The 17343-nt window shown below is 41.5% G+C and overlaps 1 protein-coding gene across 50 annotated transcripts in view; it reads left to right on the top strand.

The window, feature by feature from the left end:
- Positions 1 to 17343, top strand: part of COL13A1 (collagen type XIII alpha 1 chain) — a 134777-nt gene that overhangs the window by 105444 nt on the left and 11990 nt on the right. For 28 of the 50 annotated variants that reach the window (XM_087872224.1, XM_087872220.1, XM_087872207.1 and 25 more), the window contains 4 exons: positions 4440 to 4475; positions 9068 to 9121; positions 14353 to 14406; positions 14920 to 14955. In XM_087872224.1, coding sequence (XP_087728350.1) covers positions 4440 to 4475; positions 9068 to 9121; positions 14353 to 14406; positions 14920 to 14955 — 180 coding nt within the window. The remainder of the gene's footprint in view (positions 1 to 4439; positions 4476 to 9067; positions 9122 to 14352; positions 14407 to 14919; positions 14956 to 17343) is intronic. The other 22 variants (XM_087872237.1, XM_087872232.1, XM_087872221.1 and 19 more) reach the window with 1 other exon arrangement.

Below are 17343 nucleotides of genomic sequence, written 5' to 3'. Positions count from 1 at the left end.
ACTATTGATACAGCCACCCCTCTTTCAGCCAACTGGGCAGCTCCTAATGTCTGAAAGTCTGCATTTTTACAGCACAAATATAATAGATCTAGGTTTTCCATCTCAAGAAAAACAAAATTAATTATGTGCGAAAAGATAGCTTATTCAGAAGTAAACATTATAAACACAGTGACATAGTTTCCTCTTTTATAACTCAGAAAAGCCTTGGAAGTAAAGAAAGGATTTGCTTTACAGAACTTAAAACCAGAAAAACAATTGAGGTAAAGGAGAATCACTGAAAATTGGGAAGCAAAGGTAAAGAAGTCCCTGCGGATATTACTCTGCTAGTCATTGCCAACCATAAGGGACTCATCTCCGTTTCAAAGCCATTGAGTCAGTGCTGTCCAAAGGCATTTCCATGGTCATGTGGCCAGCATGATGTCACGGAGTGCAATTATCTTCTGACCAAAGTAGTACCTATTTATCTACTCACATTTGCATGCTTTCGAACTTAGATTGGCAGTAGCTGGGGCAAGGACGGGAACTTAACCCATCTCATGGCACTTACGTCTCAAACCTGGGCTGCTGGCTTTCTAGCTGACAAGCCCAGCATCTTAACTGCTGAGATAGAGAGATAGACAGACAGACAGACAGACAGACAGACAGACAGACAGGCAGACTGACTGACCGACCCAGATAGAGAATTCTTCTCACCCAAATTCTTTTCCCTTATGAGTTATTAAATCAGGATGATAAAAATTTGTTTGAATTTTTTACTAAAATTCACACTGAAAACTTACCAAATTTGAACCACAAGCAAACAAGTTGTGCTTATTTTAAAAGCTTTACAGTATCTGAAAAATGCCTTCTACCTTTTTTTCTCCTAATATTCTAAAAATCTGCCTTCTTGCCTTGGCGGATACTTTGAAGAGTGTTTTCTGTTCAAGGACTTGTAAGAAAGCCATCCAGCAACACAACGTTGTTTTCACACTGCTTGCCTATTGAAAAGACTCTGATACATTCTTTCCACACCCATTAAACAAGGCAGTGTACAATAAATAAATTTTATGAAGACAATAATGGATAAAAACAGAAATATTCAAAAACTCAAACTAAGGAAAAAGATCTAGAAAGAGGTAGATTGAAAATGTACTGTGCTATTGTCTGGACTGTAGAAAAATCTATAAATGGAGAAACAGCACAGGAAGCTCATCTCATCTCAAAATCAATGGGGAAGAGAAATGTTTATAGCAAAGGACATAAAGAGATTTACATAAGAATCACACACACACACACACACACACACTTCCAGTTGACATGAAAATGGATGCATGGCATTGTCTAATAAAAGCATCCTGTTTTTTTGTAATCTGGGATTATTTTGCTCCTTCTCACATTCACCTGCTATAAATTAAGGTTGATTACTACTAGTTGATCTAACACGGATGTATTTCTTAAGGCCTTTTTCTCCAGAGATGATACTTCAACTTTGTCCTACTTTTCAGACCTGAGATCAGGTCAATTTCACTTCTCCTAGCAACTAGTGATGCTTGGATGACTTAATAATGTCTCCAGGAAAAACAATGTCATTTGAGATTTTTGAGTTACTCAATGATTCACAAGAGTAACTAGTGCATACTGAAAGAATAACCAAGTCCTTTGCATCATTCTATGCAAAAGCTAACAGTCAAGCAAATGTATGTATAATTTGATAGAATAGTGTGCTTCCCTAGCTGTAGTCATTCAGAATGGGGAAAAAATGCTTTTATTCAAAAATAACTTCCCTAAGTTAAGTCCCAGTAGTTTTAATACCTATGAAAAACTTGGGGATCTGTGGATAAATATCAACTGAAATATTATTGTAAATAACTTTTATTTCTTGATAAGTTCAGTTTGAAAGCTCTCTTAAATTCTCTATTTTTATTAATTTCCCAAATCTCTGAATGTAAGAGAAAGGAAAAAATGTATTTGCACTTCATCCTCAATTTGGGTTCTATTATTCTCAAACTTTATACTTCAGGTTTATAAGAAATTAGATTCCTAATGTTGGCCTAACTTGCCTATGGTTATAGCCCATAATTCGAGTGATTAAATGACATTATCCAGGTATTTTTACTTTGAAGCTTAATAACCACTTTTACTCTTTCCTTTAAAAAATGATGTATGCCATAAAATTTATATGTAACTATGGCTATTAAAATAATACTATAACCTCCACTACACTTTAGATCTACTATTAGTTAGTTGTGTTCTATTATTGTGTTTTATGAACTCTTTTATTCTTTCATGTTGCATGTTTTTTGTTGTTTTCAAAAATGCTTTTAAAAAGCAGAGTTGCACTGCCCAATAATAGGAAGCACACTGGATTGTGTTTGTTGCCCATCATAATTTTTACTGGGACTCCATTTAATGTAACTGAATGAAAGTGGCCCATTATGAGATATTATTTGGTATTTAGATATATCTGAAGTTATAAAGTTTTCCATCACAAAAAAAACACCAAAAAATTTGCTTCCTAAAATTTTAACCTCTCATCTCATTGTTTTCAGTCTTGGTTCTTTGTTTTTATTTTCTAATTGTGAAGGTAACTCTTTTGCTCAATAATCAAACTAGGCTCCTTTCATCATTTTGGGGCAGCTTTCCAAAACACTGTAGCACTTAATTGCTCAAAGGTCACCATTTCAGCTGGTGCATGGAGAAGAAAATGACTCATATTATTCGAATCCAGAATTCATTAGTCTCTCCATCAAAATAGAACATAAACACCTAGTCCTCATCTTATGACCACAATTGAGCCCAGCGTTTCCGTTGCTAAGCGAGACAGATAGCTTTGCCCTATTTTACCACCTTTCTTGCCACAGTTGTTCAGTGAACCACTGCAGTTGTTAAGTGAGTAACACGATTGTTAAGTGAATCTGGCTTCCCCATTGACTTTGCTTGTCAGAAGGTCCTAAATATGAACCAGATGCCAAGCATCTGAATTTTGATCACATGACCCTGGGGATGCTGCAATGGTCCGTAAGTGTAAAAAACAGTTGTTGTAAGTTGATGACCACCTGTGCTAGTTTTCAATTACAAGTTGGATATCAGCCTGAGTTGCCAATAAATACGATCAGAAGCTGGGCAAATGATGGAGAAAGTAATGACAAACAAGACTCCATGTTTGCTAAATATTTCCTTTCCATGTCATAGTACTGTAGACATAAAGCCAAAACAGGTATAGTACTTTTATATCCCCCTTCTTCCGAGAGAAGAAAGCCCTTTAAGCATCCATACAATCATCAGATTGCATAGGAAACCCAAGGTCACGATGTTGGAACTGTATCGGTGAATAATGCAAGAGGGGAGGCTTAAAAATTTGCTCAAAAATACGGAATTACACACTCATACTTCCAATGACAACCACCCACTAACCCTGGTTTTATTGTAAACCCTCTTCTGAGGCTGATAATGACAACAGTTCTATGCAGCTCTCTTCCTGAGAGAGGTACAATTACAATTTTATACTCTTGAGTAGGGACTGCAGAGTTTTTAACCAGTTGTGGGATTCAGCCGGTTCGGGCTGGTTTGGGGAAACCAGTAGTTAAATTGCTGGCTGACCCCGACCCTCCCCGCACCGCCCCTTGCAGGAGTCCCCATGCGCCTCATTTGGGCTCCCAGGTAAGTGCAGGGAGGCCTACTAGGCCCAAAATATGGTGCAGGGGGGCAACCCCCCCCTCGCAGCCTCTTTCGCTCCCAGGAGGCTTCAGGGAGGCTTCCTAGGCCCAAAACGGGGCGCCAGGGCAGCGCATTCCCCCCCAGCCCATTTTTGCCCCCAGAGGGGTGCAGGTGGCCGAGTGCTGCCTGTCACACCTCCTGGCCATGCCCACCATGGCCACGCCCACCCAGCCGGTCATCAGGGCAGAGAACCAGTTGTTAAATTATTTGAATCCCACCACTGGTTTTAACCCTCTCCCATCACTTAAATTAACCACCGCAGCTATAATGCCATACATGTCATGTTTTATAAAGCCCATTGCAATCACTGTCAGATTCCTCTTCCTGTTGGAGAAGATACTGAGCCTACCCTCATCCATCCAAAGGAAATACTTTCATTTTCTGAACCATGTCCAAGGGAATTCACTCCGGAACACTTTTGTTAACCACAGGGGACATGCCTTGTTTTGCTCAGGATGAGAAAGCAAAGCTTAGGGGATGTTTTGTTCCTTTGCCTGCTGAAGTATTTATCGACGTCTCCATCCTCACAGTCCTGCTCCAGCCACCAGCTTACATTACATTCAGTGTCTGTTTTTTTTTGTTGGTTTTGTTGTAAGTGCCATCACCTGTCCTTGAGAGCTAAGTTTTGTTTTATGGTTAGCACATGTTTGTCTCTGGTCACGGCTTCACTCACCTCTTGTTTCCCCTCCTCACCCCCTTTCCTTCTTGCCTTTTGTTTTGTTAACCCTTCCCTGTCTGTCCAGGGCGCTTCAGGTTTAGACGGCAGGCCTGGCCCACCGGTGAGTGTCATTTCTCCAAGTTCCCTACGTTCCTATTCCCTGATGCTGTGATTTGTCTCCTCTGTCCTGCCATAATCATATTTGTATCACTGTCTTTCCAACAAGAGAACAAATCTAGAATAGCGCAAGGGAAGGTATACTGCATTTTGATGCTCAACAACAGTACAGTACAGTTTCACATCCAGACAAGTCCACAAAGTTCCAAGGGTTTGGGATAATTGGCCTCTCTTATTTACCTGTGTAATTATATCGTGTAAAATATCTATGGAGATTCTCAGTCATCCAGGTCATGGTTGTCCCAAAGGTGCTTTTTCAAAAGGCAGCTGGACTTCCTTTGTTTTTCCTTGAAGACATTTTTGCTTCTCGTCCAAGACATTTTTTTGAAAAAACACCTATGGGGAAATTGTGTAAAATACAAGTGAAACCTTTTCATGTAGTCATTGTACATGTGACGTACCTCTGTTGTCATATTGTCAGCTGTCTATTGTCTTCTTTTTTTTTTTCCCCTACCCATTAAAATCTTGCTTAAAGCATCTCCACCCATTTGTCTGGGCCAAAAGAATGCGCTGGATATGAATTGTATGAATGAAAGCAATTCTGTTGCTCTTTCATTTCAAGCTGCTTCTTGATGAACTCCTTAGGGCCTTGGTGGTCTTTATAGATAGTTACTCTTAGAAGTAAAACCACAACCATCGTACTTTTCCAGATGTCAAATTTGGATGTCCTATCTCGGAAAGTGACGTCAGTTTCATCTATATCTAAATTGGGCAATGATTCTGAATTTTAATCAGTGGATCTCGTGTAAATTATGGGCTGGTGGCTTAACTACGGTTGCTGTTTCAGGACTTTGGGCTTCTAATCTGGGTTTAGCCAAATTCACACCACCAGTTATTCTCAAATGGTCATTCGTGCCCCACTTGCTCACAGACAAATGATAGATATGAAAATTACGTGAGCTGAAGAAAACACTGCTGGGGAAAAAATACAAGTTTCTTTGCTCCATCTTTCTTTTTTTACCCATTAAATGTTATGAAAGTAATATGGTGTTATCTTGTTTATGCAAAAGGTGTTAAAATGCAGGATATGCATGAGGAATTAGCAATTGTATGTAGCTAAAATATATTGGAATTATTGACTAGGTTAATGGTGTGAACTGTCTCAAAATACCTGTCTTGAGTTAAAAACTCTTTTTTTTTATTCATCAGAATTTCAATCCAATAGATTAATCCATTTTCTCCCCCCCAAAGGATTTTCAGAAATGGACAGTTATTTCTATCAGGTTTCATAACCAGTTCACACAGTCCCTATAAACTCATTTTATTTTATTTTTGAAATTGCAAAATATGTGTATATATAACTGACGAACTAAAGATCACTCTTTTATAATTGAATGCATTTGTTTTTTTGTTTTTTTAATTCAAGGACTTTGTTCCTTGGAAGGGAGCTGTGGGGTAGAATATATTGTTAAGTTACATTTATTATTATATAATGATAATATGTATGTAAAGATATCTCAGTTGACTGCTTACCCAATAACCACCCCAAATTTTCATGTCCCTTATTCTTGAAATTTCTTGTTCTGTTAAGTGAAGTTGTAGGGGACGCAGTAGCTCAGTGGCTAAGACGCTGAGCTTGTTGATTGAAAGGTCAGCAGTTCAGCGGTTCGAATCCCTAGTGCCGTGTAATGGGGTAAGCTCCCATTACTTGTCCCAGCTTCTGCCAACCTAGCAGTTTGAAAGCACGTAAAAATGCAAGTAGAAAAATAGGGACCACCTTTGGTGGGAAGGTAACAGCGTTCCGTGCGCCTTTGGCGTTTAGTCATGCTGGTCACATGACCACGGAGAAGTCTTCAGACAGCACTGGCTCTTCGGTTTTGAAACGGAGATGAGCACCACCCCCTAGAGTCGGGAATGACTAGCACATATGTGCAAGGGGAACCATTACCTTTTAAGTGAAGTTAAAGAAAGTATAGCCTGAGACACTGTTTTTAAAAAAATGGTTTCTCTTCACCCTTGCTAACTTGAAAGCCTCCAGTGCAAAACAACTGAGCTTAGTGTGCTACAGTGCATAATATTTGTAACTGTGTATGGGAAAGACCTTGAAAACTGAGTCAAGAGGTAGCCTAAAGCTGGATAATGAGAGGAACAAGAGCAGAATGGGACAACTCACCACAGCCAATTCATCATCAGAAAACTCACTGAAGGACAATTCACCAATTCAATTGAAGTATTTAAAATAATTAAAACATTATTTTAATTTTTGCCCTTTACATTTAATTTGTCCTTCCCTTTGCAGTATTTCTTTAAATATTCCACTATTTCTTTGATAGTAGTGTAACTTTTGTCCCATGGCGAGTTGCCCCGTGACGAGTTGGCCATGGCGAGTTTATCAGAGTTTGTTGCAGAAATCATATCCAGAAAACACACATAGATAACAGATAACTGATGCAGCAGAATCCATTGAATAAGAAACTTCTTTATATACATAATAACACATGAGACATATGTACAATACCAAGAGCAGTTCTCAGAATCAGAAGCATAATCACAGAAGCACATTTAACAGAAGGACAATAATAGGAGCACACAACTTACCATATTTTTTGGTGTATAAGGTGCTCCGGACTATAAGACACACCTACCTTTTTTGGTGAGGAAAGCAAGAAAAAGAAATCTGCCTCTGCCTTCTAGCAATTTTGTTTCATTGCAGCAAACAACAAATAGCCTGCTTTACTTTCATTTTCGTGTTCAGCATAGCTTGATTAGCACAAGAAAAAAAAAATCTGCTCCCAGCAATTTACCTCCAGGCCCCCGCAAAACAGCTGAGAGTCAGGAGGCCGATCCAATCAACTCGGGCTAATTAGGCTGTGCTGAAGCTGAAACGAGCTGTTTCTTCTTGCTGCTTGCTACAAAGAGGTAAACTGCTGGGAGGCAGAGGCCAAAGAGTGGGGGCCAAATGGTGGGCGGGACTACATTCAGCGTATAAGACGCACCTAAATTTTCACCCCCTTTTAGGGGGGGGAAAGGTATGTCTTATGCTCCGAAAAATACGGTATATTTATACATATCAGTTAACCTAAGCCACACCCAGGCTCCAAGCTGTTTCAGCTCCCAAACAGCCCTCATTGGCTGACTTCCAGCCATTCCCCAACGGTTGACCTGTTGCCATGTCTATCCAAACAGTCTCCATTGGCTGATCTATTCCAGTCTATGAATATTCATACTCTGACAGAGTTGTCCCACAGATAGTTGGATGCAGTGAGTTGACCGCACCGTTGGCTGTGCCGACTTGTCCTAGACCTGAACAAGAAGCTTAGAAGTGATTCTCCCTAGTTTCTACAGCTGTAAAGGAGGTGGGTGGCGGGGAGAGAAATGTCCTTTTAGACTTGCAGTGTTCTATTAATGTACTTTTACAACAAAGTAGAAGTATCTCTTTTGTCATGTCTCCTCTCTGGGCTGTCTAGTAAGGCTGACATCAATCTTGCAAGTCTGAAAGTACATTTCTTTAGACTCAGGGCATCTCAACTCTCTTTCAAGACGGAGCCCTTCCTTGCCAGAAGCTACGCTGCACATCTATGAATAGTATTGCGGGATGAGGCGTAGGGGAGAGAAAAATTCTACTAAAGTGAAGGATTATTTATTTCAACCTTTTTAATATTCTCAGTGAAATCAGAGAAGCCAAACAGTAGTTCATAAGAAGCTTTAGTTTACCAGGAAAGTATTTAAACAGTCCTTCTTCCCAGCTGCAACCTGAAGTGGTGCAACCAGGGAAAAATGTAATTAATTCCAATTTTACAAACTGATCCAGAAGATGGATAAAGCTACCAAAATCCCATTTAAATTTAAGAATGCTTGACCATATAGATATTTTAAAAAGAACCTGTGAGCTAGCAACGAAGTGTTCCCAATGGGTGTTCCCTCTTTCGTGCTCTAGTGAAGGGATACGTACATAGCACCTGGTGAATATAAGTCTTGAACACGTCCTCCTTATGGTGCTGGTTCTGTTAATATAATTGCATTATGCTTTCAGTATGGTTATCTATCAATCTGCAAGATGAATTTCTTAGAAAATAAAATTGGTTAAAATCTTACCAATCTACCACCCAACTCAATTTTTCCTAAAATGGTTACAACTATTGTCAGTGACAGATTTCAGCTTTGTTGGCAATTGAAGCTGAAGGGAATAAATACTCTTAATCACTCAGACAAGAATCCTGTCAGGTTTCCAAGTGATGAAACCCATTCAAAAAAGAAATATACAAAGTCCATCTTCCAAAACAAATTTCTTTTATTTAGGTAGGCATCAAATTGGCAAAGACTGTTGTAATTTCAAATCTGACACAAATCGGAATTACACCACATAATATTGAAAATTAGAAACATCCCGCAAAAGTCACATTCCCCAATAAAAGCAAAATCAACATTATATATAATATAACAACTGTACTTCCTCAACTCTAAAAGTTGTAGTGTTTTAAGTGAATAGCTTCTGTCCTTCTCTTAGTTCTTCTGTGGAGGAACCATCATCTTGTCTTGCTCGAAATATGTTTGAATAACGGGCTTCATGTATTTATTTTTACCCAAAAAATTCAGGGTACTCCAGGACCAGCAGGTGTCCCAGGACCAGCAGGACCGAAAGGAGAGAGGGTGAGAAATATTTTGTAAACAAATAACTTAGAATTCAGGTACATGTCTTAAATAGGACACTGACATGCTTAAAATAATGATCCTGTATAATCCTTAAAATCACCAGAATTGACTAATAATGGGAATGTTAATTTAGTCTTCTCTGTTACCATCTCAGAGATGCCTACAGGTTATGATTAAAAAAAAAAACCTAATAAATCAAGATAGCAATCATGGTGATCTCATCGAAACTCCCCTCATTTTTATGCATGTCACACATAAAAACAAGTGGAGCTTTGATTGCATCATCACAACTGTCATCTTGAATTTGGGGGCCAAATCCTTAGATACTCCAATCCGTTCTCTGTTTATTGAATAAGGATTGAAAGATGCTGTCTCCAAGCCCATAGTAAGATGGCAAGATGGGATATAATGAAAACAGAAATAAGGAAGTAAAGACATTAGTAATCGTGGTTTTTGAACCCATCAATCAGCAGCTGATATTCACTGTTGTGTTTCCTTTCCGCTACATAGCTGGTTATGTTCTGAGGTAATGTATGGAGTCAATACTCAGAGAAGGAATTAATAAATTGAAACTTAATCCAGATAAGGACAGAAGTGCTCAAGAAATAGTGTTTTAGTCTACGCTACCTGGAATGTTGCATCTCAAACATATTTATCATGTGTGAATAATTTTGGACCCGGTTTAATTCTTTAAAGAACAACTGTGGTCAGAGATATTACACCAGTATGCTGATGATACCTAGCTGCATTTTTCAACCCTGGGCTACATATGTGAAATTGTTAACATATCGATCCAGATCAGTGGTGAAATGTAAAATTTGTTACTACCGGTTCTGTGGGTGTGGCTTGGTGGGAGGTAATGTGACTGGGTGGACGTGGCCAACTTTTTTTTTTTTTTACTTTTAAAACCATTTTTTCTACAACCTCTTCAAAGAGGTTGTAAAAAAATGCTTTTAAAAGGCTCTGATGATCCCAGCTGAGTTGCCTGATTGGCAGAGACTTTTCTTCTTTTAAAAGCTTCTGCCGATCAGGCAACTCAGCTGGGATCGTCAGAGGCTTTTAAAAGCATTTTTTTTACAACTTCTTTGGCTGAAGAGGTTGTAGAAAAAATGCTTTTAAAAGTAAAAAAAAAAAAGCCTCTGATGATCACACAGCTCAGCTGGGCATGGGTGGGGGCAGGGATTTTTGCCAGGTTCTCCGAACCACCCGCCTCCATCGCTACTGGATCGGGCGATCCGGTCCGAACCAGGAGCATTTCACCCCTGACCCAGATGATGCAGGCTATTTGGGTCTGGATGGGGTAGTTCTGTAAATGACCAGGCAGAGGCCAAGGGCAGGGTCAAATATGTCATCAGTTTGGAGTCACTGCGCTCCACCCACAAATTCCATGGATTCTTATCTAGCACCAATTTGCCTTGACTGTTAGTAGATCAGATTCTTATGTATTAGCCTTTTTGAACTCTATCCCGGCTCCTAGTTTATTACGCCTGATAAGAACAGACTTCAGCTCAATCCTGACAAGACTGAGTGACTGTGACTGTTTGGCCTCCCTGGGTCAGGTGCATTTTTATCATTGGTATTGAAAGGGTAGCACTTCCCCATTCAAGACTGATGCACAACCTGGGGAATCCTTTTGGACTCCACTTCTGCTTAAAGAGCCAGAGGCCCTTTGCACAAGTTCAATTGTGCCCTTTCCCTCTACAGGGAAGCTCCTCGGACTATTACTCACATTGAAGCCAACTCATGATTAAACTATTGCAGGGGTCTTCAAATCTGACAACTTTAAAACTTTTGGTTTTAAACATAGCTGGGCAGGGAGTTGAACTCCACAAGTCTTAAAATTGTCAAGTTTGGAGACCTTTGGATTATCGCAATGCATTGGACACTGGACAGTCCAGGAGTACCATCCAGAAGCTGCAACTTGCTTCAAACTGCAGTGTCACTTTTGTTATACAAGCTATATTGCAGAGGTGGGTTTCAGCAGGTTCTGACCAGTTCTGGAGAACCGGTAGCGGAAATTTTGAGTAGTTCAGAGAACCGGTAGAAGAAATTTTGAGTAGTTCGGAGAACCGGCAGAAGAAATTTTGAGTAGTTCGGAGAACCGGTAGTGGAAATTTTGAGTAGTTCAGAGAACTGGTAAATACCACCTCTGACTGGCCCCACCCCATCCTATTCTCTGCCTCCCAAGTCCCAGCTGATCGGGAGGAAATGGGGATTTTGCAGTATCCTTCCCCTGGAGTGGGGAGGGAATGGAGATTTTACAGTATCCTTCCCCTGGAGTGCGGTGGGAATAGAGATTACCAGTATCCTTCCCCTGCCACGCCCACCAAGCCATGCCACACCCACCAAGCCACACCCACCGAACCGGTAGTAAAAAAATTTGAAATCCACCACTGCTATATTGGTTACTATTTGGCTTCTGAGTACAATTGAAAGAGCTGTGTTTGTTTATTTTATATATTGTTGCTTTTAGTAGGGTATATTTTATCACGTTTCCATAAATTGCCTTGAACTATGAGCACAGGCAAAGTAGAAATATCTTTCAAGAGCTGAACTGGAGGTGTGCTTTTGTTTTACGATCCAAAGGAGGTTATTTCTGTGAAACAACAGTGAGCAAGGGACAGGGTAGGATTTACTGTTAGAATTTGTTATTCTGCAGTCCAATCAGTAAGGACATCTGACTCACAGCTGTATTCGTGCAGCAACAGCAAAAAGACAACTGTCTCCCACACACACACACATCTAAAGGAGATGGAAGAAAGCTTATGACCAGGATCTAAAAGTGACTCCTTAAATGTTTTTTTGTAAAAATTTACCTATTTGTAAAATTTATTAGCTGCCCTTTTTGCCACAAGGCAACTCTGGGTGGGTTACGCTATTAAAATAAAACCGTACAAAACCTAATGATATACAGTACAGTAAATACAATATTATAAAAACATGCAGATAATCAAACACGCTAAAAGATGGAGAGGGGGTAGAATGAGGAGGGGAGGGAGTGGGAATCTGTTGTTAATCTATCAACCATGCCCAATGTGAATCATGCCCTCCATTGGACTCTAAGCCAGCTGGCGGAACCAGGTCTTTAAACTCTTGCAGAAGGTCAGGACGGTTAGAGTAGAAATCACTCAGAATGGCACGTGTAGCCATATCGGTGGGCACACAAGTTCAGCTCTGGCGCACATGTGCACGCTGGCCAGCTGATTTTCGGGCCTTTTGGGCCCACTGGAAGTAGGGAAACAGGCTGTTTCCTGCCTCAGGAGGGCCTCAGGGTGGTGGTGAGGAAGGCCTGTTTTTCTCTCTCCCCAGGCTCCAGAGCCTTTCTAGGAGCTAGGTGGGACAGAAAATGGGTCATTTCCAGCCTCCGGGGGGGGGAGGCCATTTTCACCCTCCCCAAGCTCCTAGAAAGGGTCTGGAGCCTGGGGGAGAGAGAACAGGCCTACTGGGCCCACCGGGCCATTGTGTGCCAGGAATGGGGTGGGGGAATGGGGAGGTCCAACACGCATGCACGGGGCGGGGCACCTAGAATTATGGGCGTGGGCATGCATGTGCACGACCCCCCCTCCCCGCTCCTGGCACGTGATGGCAAAAAGGTTAGCCATCACTGTCCTAGCCAATAGGGCCTGCAGCTTTCTATGCTAGCATGAGGGGGGTGGACCAACTCCATTGGGATTAGACAGTCCTTTAGATCAGGAATCCCCAACCCCCAGGTTGCAGCCCACTACCGGGCCTTGAGCTGTTTGGAACCAGGCAGGCGGGGGGAGAGGAGATGATTTTGCATGTGGAGCGGACGAGCGTGTGTGTGCACACCAGAGGTAGCATTCAGCTGGTTCAGACCGGTTCGAGTGAACCGGTAGCGGAAATCCCGGGTGGGCCTGCCCATCCTCCCCGGCTCTATGCTGTTTTATTTAGGCACGTTTTTAAGGCTGGGTGCATGCGGAGAAGCCGTGCGTGTGAGCAAAGCACATGTGCAAAGGCCGGCCGCATGCACGGAGTTGGCGCGCTCACATTTTTGGTGCTGGGCGAACTGGTAGGTAAATTATGTGTATCCCACCTCTAGTGCACACTCCATTTACGTGATTGGGAGGCACAGGTGCCCGCCAATCATGCAAACGGAGCTGCGGGGACTGGTATGTTTACCCGCTGCTCCCGTGGAACCATCCCCTCTCCCCCCACCACCAGTCCGCAAAACCAGAAAGGTTGGGGAGCTCTGCTTTAGGAACCTTGGACCCATGCAATTAAGGGCTTTAAAGGTGATTGCCAATGCTTTGAATTGCACCTGGAAGCAAACTGGCAGCCAGGGCATATCGCAAAGCAGTGGTATTACAACCTTGGGGGCCCCAAGAACTACACATGCTGGTCTACTCTGCACCAGCTGTAGCTTCCAATTGCTCTTCAAGGGCATTCCCATGTAAAGCGTGTTGCAGTAGTCCTAGTGCGAGATGACGAGGGCTTGAATGATTGAATGCAGGGACTCCTGACCCAGGAGAGGCCACAATTGATGCACAACCTGAAACTGTGTAATCGTTCTCCTAACCGTGACAGCCATCTGTTCTTTGAGCAGGAGCTCCAAGTCCATGGAAACTCTCAAATTGTGAACCAGAACCATCTGGATAGTACTATCACCCCATCCAGAACTAAAAATGTCAATGTCCCCGATCTTGCAGATCTGTGTACCCAACGCCATTTGGTTTGCTGGGGTTTAGTCGAAATCCATAATTTTTACTACCGGTTCCGTGGGTGTGGCTTGATGGGCATGGTGTTGCTTGGTGGGCATGGCGGGGGAAGGATCCTGCAAAATCTCCATTCCCTCCCCACTCCAGGGGAAGGATCCTGCAAAATCTCCATTCCCACCCCACTCTGGGGCCAGTCAGAGGTGGCATTTGCCAGTTCTCCGAACTACTCCAAATTTCCGCTACCACTTCTCCAGAACCTGTCAGAACCTGCTGGATTTCACCCCTGGTTTAGTCGAAATCTGTTGTTTCCCCCTTCCCCCATTCAGCCCTCTATGACTTTCCAGAGCCACAAACACTCTGATATTTATAGTCAAAACTCCTATAATTGTCCCAGTTTCCAAGCTGCGGTTTTCCACCTTGCTCCAGTTAGTACAACTCACAATTATTAAACATGAATTTATGAGTAGTTGTTGGTGAAGAGATAACAGTACTCTGTCGAGAGTACTTTTGCGAAACCCACAACAATTTTGGTGCTTCTTAATTCTCTTTCAGGGAAATAAGGGAGATTCTGGTTCTACAGGACCGATAGGATCAGCAGGACTTCCCGTAAGTATAGAGCCAATATTCCTCTCAGAAGATTTTTCATTTTGTGTCAATTGCATCCTACTGGGATGCTTTTTTTTTTGAACATGCTAGAGCAGGATGCTGCCTGAGGAATTCTGGGAGTTAAAATCCACACAGCTTAAAGTTGCCCAAGGTTGAAGAACACTATACTAGAAGTTTTAAATGCCCTCCCAACAAACAATAACAATGTTCTGCATTATTTGCTAAGAAATTGTAAGACTCAAAAATGAACATTGTATTTGCCAATCTGCTTTTACTTAAATTCAGGGATGGAAAAAATGTTCATGCAGATAAACCCACAAGGTGAGAAATCAAAATTAGGGAAGGATCCCTTTTGATAGTTCTAGGGCAGAATACCTGGGAAAATATAGGTTATTAGAGGGTACATTTTCTGGATCTGCACAACAATTACAGGTTTGAGGCAAATGGACTATGAGTCAAATTCTACATATCTTGAACATAACTTTTCAAAGTTGTAAAAATATATTATTGTAGGGCTTTCAAGGACCACCAGGTGAAAAAGGAAATCGGGTAAGTCTTCAATTAAGCTTGTTTATATGGTGGAATTATTAATTTTTATGGCATAGAGTAAATAATATTCTAATAAGCTGTGTAGGTTTTTGTGATTTTTGACAATACTGTTTGGTTAAAACAAATAAAAAGTTTGGAATAAGTTTCATGAATGCCTTGGTTAAACGTAAAATTAACTTGCAATAAATATTTGTTGGCTAATTAGACATATAACCTGCCTTGATTCATTTTGATCCCGTAGACATCACATATTAATCATTCTACTTCTAGTTATGTTCCATAATTCCTTCTAGATATAAATACAGCCTTTAATATCAGAATGGCTCCATACTAAGTAACCTAGCAACGCCCTGATGTTTTTTTAGTTGGTTTTCAATTTGTATAGCATTTGAAAACACAACATCCAGTCTTTGTTAACTAAAGTTTGGATTTCGTTCCAACAAACTGGTTGACTAATGAGACTTCGAGTAGAATCAGATAAACCACCGTCCAGCTGGATGATAAATCTGGAAAGAAATCATATGTTTAATTGGAATAAGCCACTGGGAGAAATTAGACTTGTTTTAGCTATGGCTCATAATGCAAGGGGGGGGGGAATGCAAGGATGTTTACTAGGAGCAGAAATCCAAAGTTTCATATTGTAGCCTGTGTGGGTGGTGTGTTTACCAACTAATTAGATAGAAGGGTTTGAATTCCTAGACCAAATATCTACCATGCAGAAATAGTCACTTAGTGTTTAATACTGAAAACATGTCCTTAGTCTTTTTTTACATGTTAAAAAGCCTAATGCTTAGTACACATCCATTCTCAGCCCCCCAAAAAGACAATCTAGCTTCTTAGAAATTGAGACATTGTCCTGTAAATGTAGGAGTAGCCTAATTCTGCACTCATCATGCTGGACTGGTTCAATATTTGTGGAAGCCGCATGAAAAGCTGGTGAAAAAATGCCAGATAGTTCAGGACCCTTAATTTGACACTGGTGCTCTCTCCTCTTCTTCATGGTAGTTTTGTTTCCTGGGAGGAAAACAGTCAGAAAGAACCAGCAAAGGAGAGAGAGATCCAGTAGCAGGTTCTAATTCATCATCTTCTTTTAACGACCCCATAATCCCTTGTGGAGAGGAGTCTGGGCAACTGAATAGAGCTAGCAGAGTGTTTACTGGCCAGATGCCCTTCCCGTCACCAATCCAGAGTTTTTTTTCACTAGATATATTCTCATTGTGCCCAAAGAGAAAAATATCTGCCTCTACCTAGGATCAAACTCAAAGCCTCCTGATTGTGAGGCAAGAGCTCCACCTCTAAGCCATAGTAGCAGGTTCTAATTCTGACCCCCCCAAATTGCCTTACTTGCAAGTTGGGCATTTCTTTTCTGCAGTTCCAGCCCATTGTTACTTCTGAAGCAGCGGTGAAATCTTTTTGCCTTCACTGCTGGTTTGAGTGCGCTCCCGCGCGGGAGCACACCTCCCCCTCTTCTGCGCATGAGCAGAACCTTCTGCGCATGCGCAGATGGTTAAAATATGGGACCTAATGACATCCCAGCGGGTGGGCGGAGCCTCCCGCCGCCGACGCTACCGGTTCGGCAAGCCGGATAGAACCAGGGTGGGGGTGGGGATTTCATCACTGCTCTGAAGGATCCGATAATCTCTTAACACTACAGAGTTGAAACGGTATGGTCCACATAATAAGAGATAGGGAGAGCAGGATGTTCTTGGAGCAAACCAACTGAAAAAATATCAATGCTTAAGCTATCTGTTCAAGTGGAATTTGTTGATTCAATTTGTTCTTTTTCTTCTGTCTACTTGTGTGTTTGCGCGTGTGTCTTTTCCTTGCTTCCACAGGTCCGCCTTTGTCCCCCTTATCCCTTCCTGCTCTTCTGCCTTTTCTCCTGAGTCCTTCCTCCTCTTCCTGCGCAACCCATTCTGCATTTCCTCCTGGATTATCCTTCCTCCATGCCAGCGTTTGATCCTGGGTGACCTCTCCTTTCCCATCCATTTTTTTTTCCTCCTCCTGCCAGTTTATTGTTTCAATCCCGTTCATTTCACCCCTCTGAAATTAAAAACAAAGAGTGGGAAAAATCTACTTTGACCTAATTTTATGTTGTCATCTAATCCTTATACCAAATACTAAATGAAATTTCCTTCCCGGCAGTCCCACTTACATGTTACATCCAAAAGCACGCTATCAAAACTTGCATATGTGACTGACATTCTAAATTGGTCTAGAAAGGGAATATCATTCTCTTAGTAAATATTGGTCCTTGGCTTGATGTTGGCTCTGCTCAAAATAGACTGACCTCAGAGACATCCAAGGTGGTTTTTCAGCTTTATGCAGGACGTTGGCATCAGGCCCACAGTCTATTTTTATCCCATTGAGGTTCAACTTCAAGAAGTT

This window comes from Pantherophis guttatus, chromosome 6 (genome assembly GCF_059756535.1).
Source record: "Pantherophis guttatus breed Tessera chromosome 6, ASM5975653v1, whole genome shotgun sequence".
NCBI classification, from domain to species: Eukaryota; Metazoa; Chordata; class Lepidosauria; order Squamata; family Colubridae; genus Pantherophis; species Pantherophis guttatus.
Note: the sequence above shows the minus strand (reverse complement) of the source record. Positions and strands in the feature narration are given on the sequence as shown.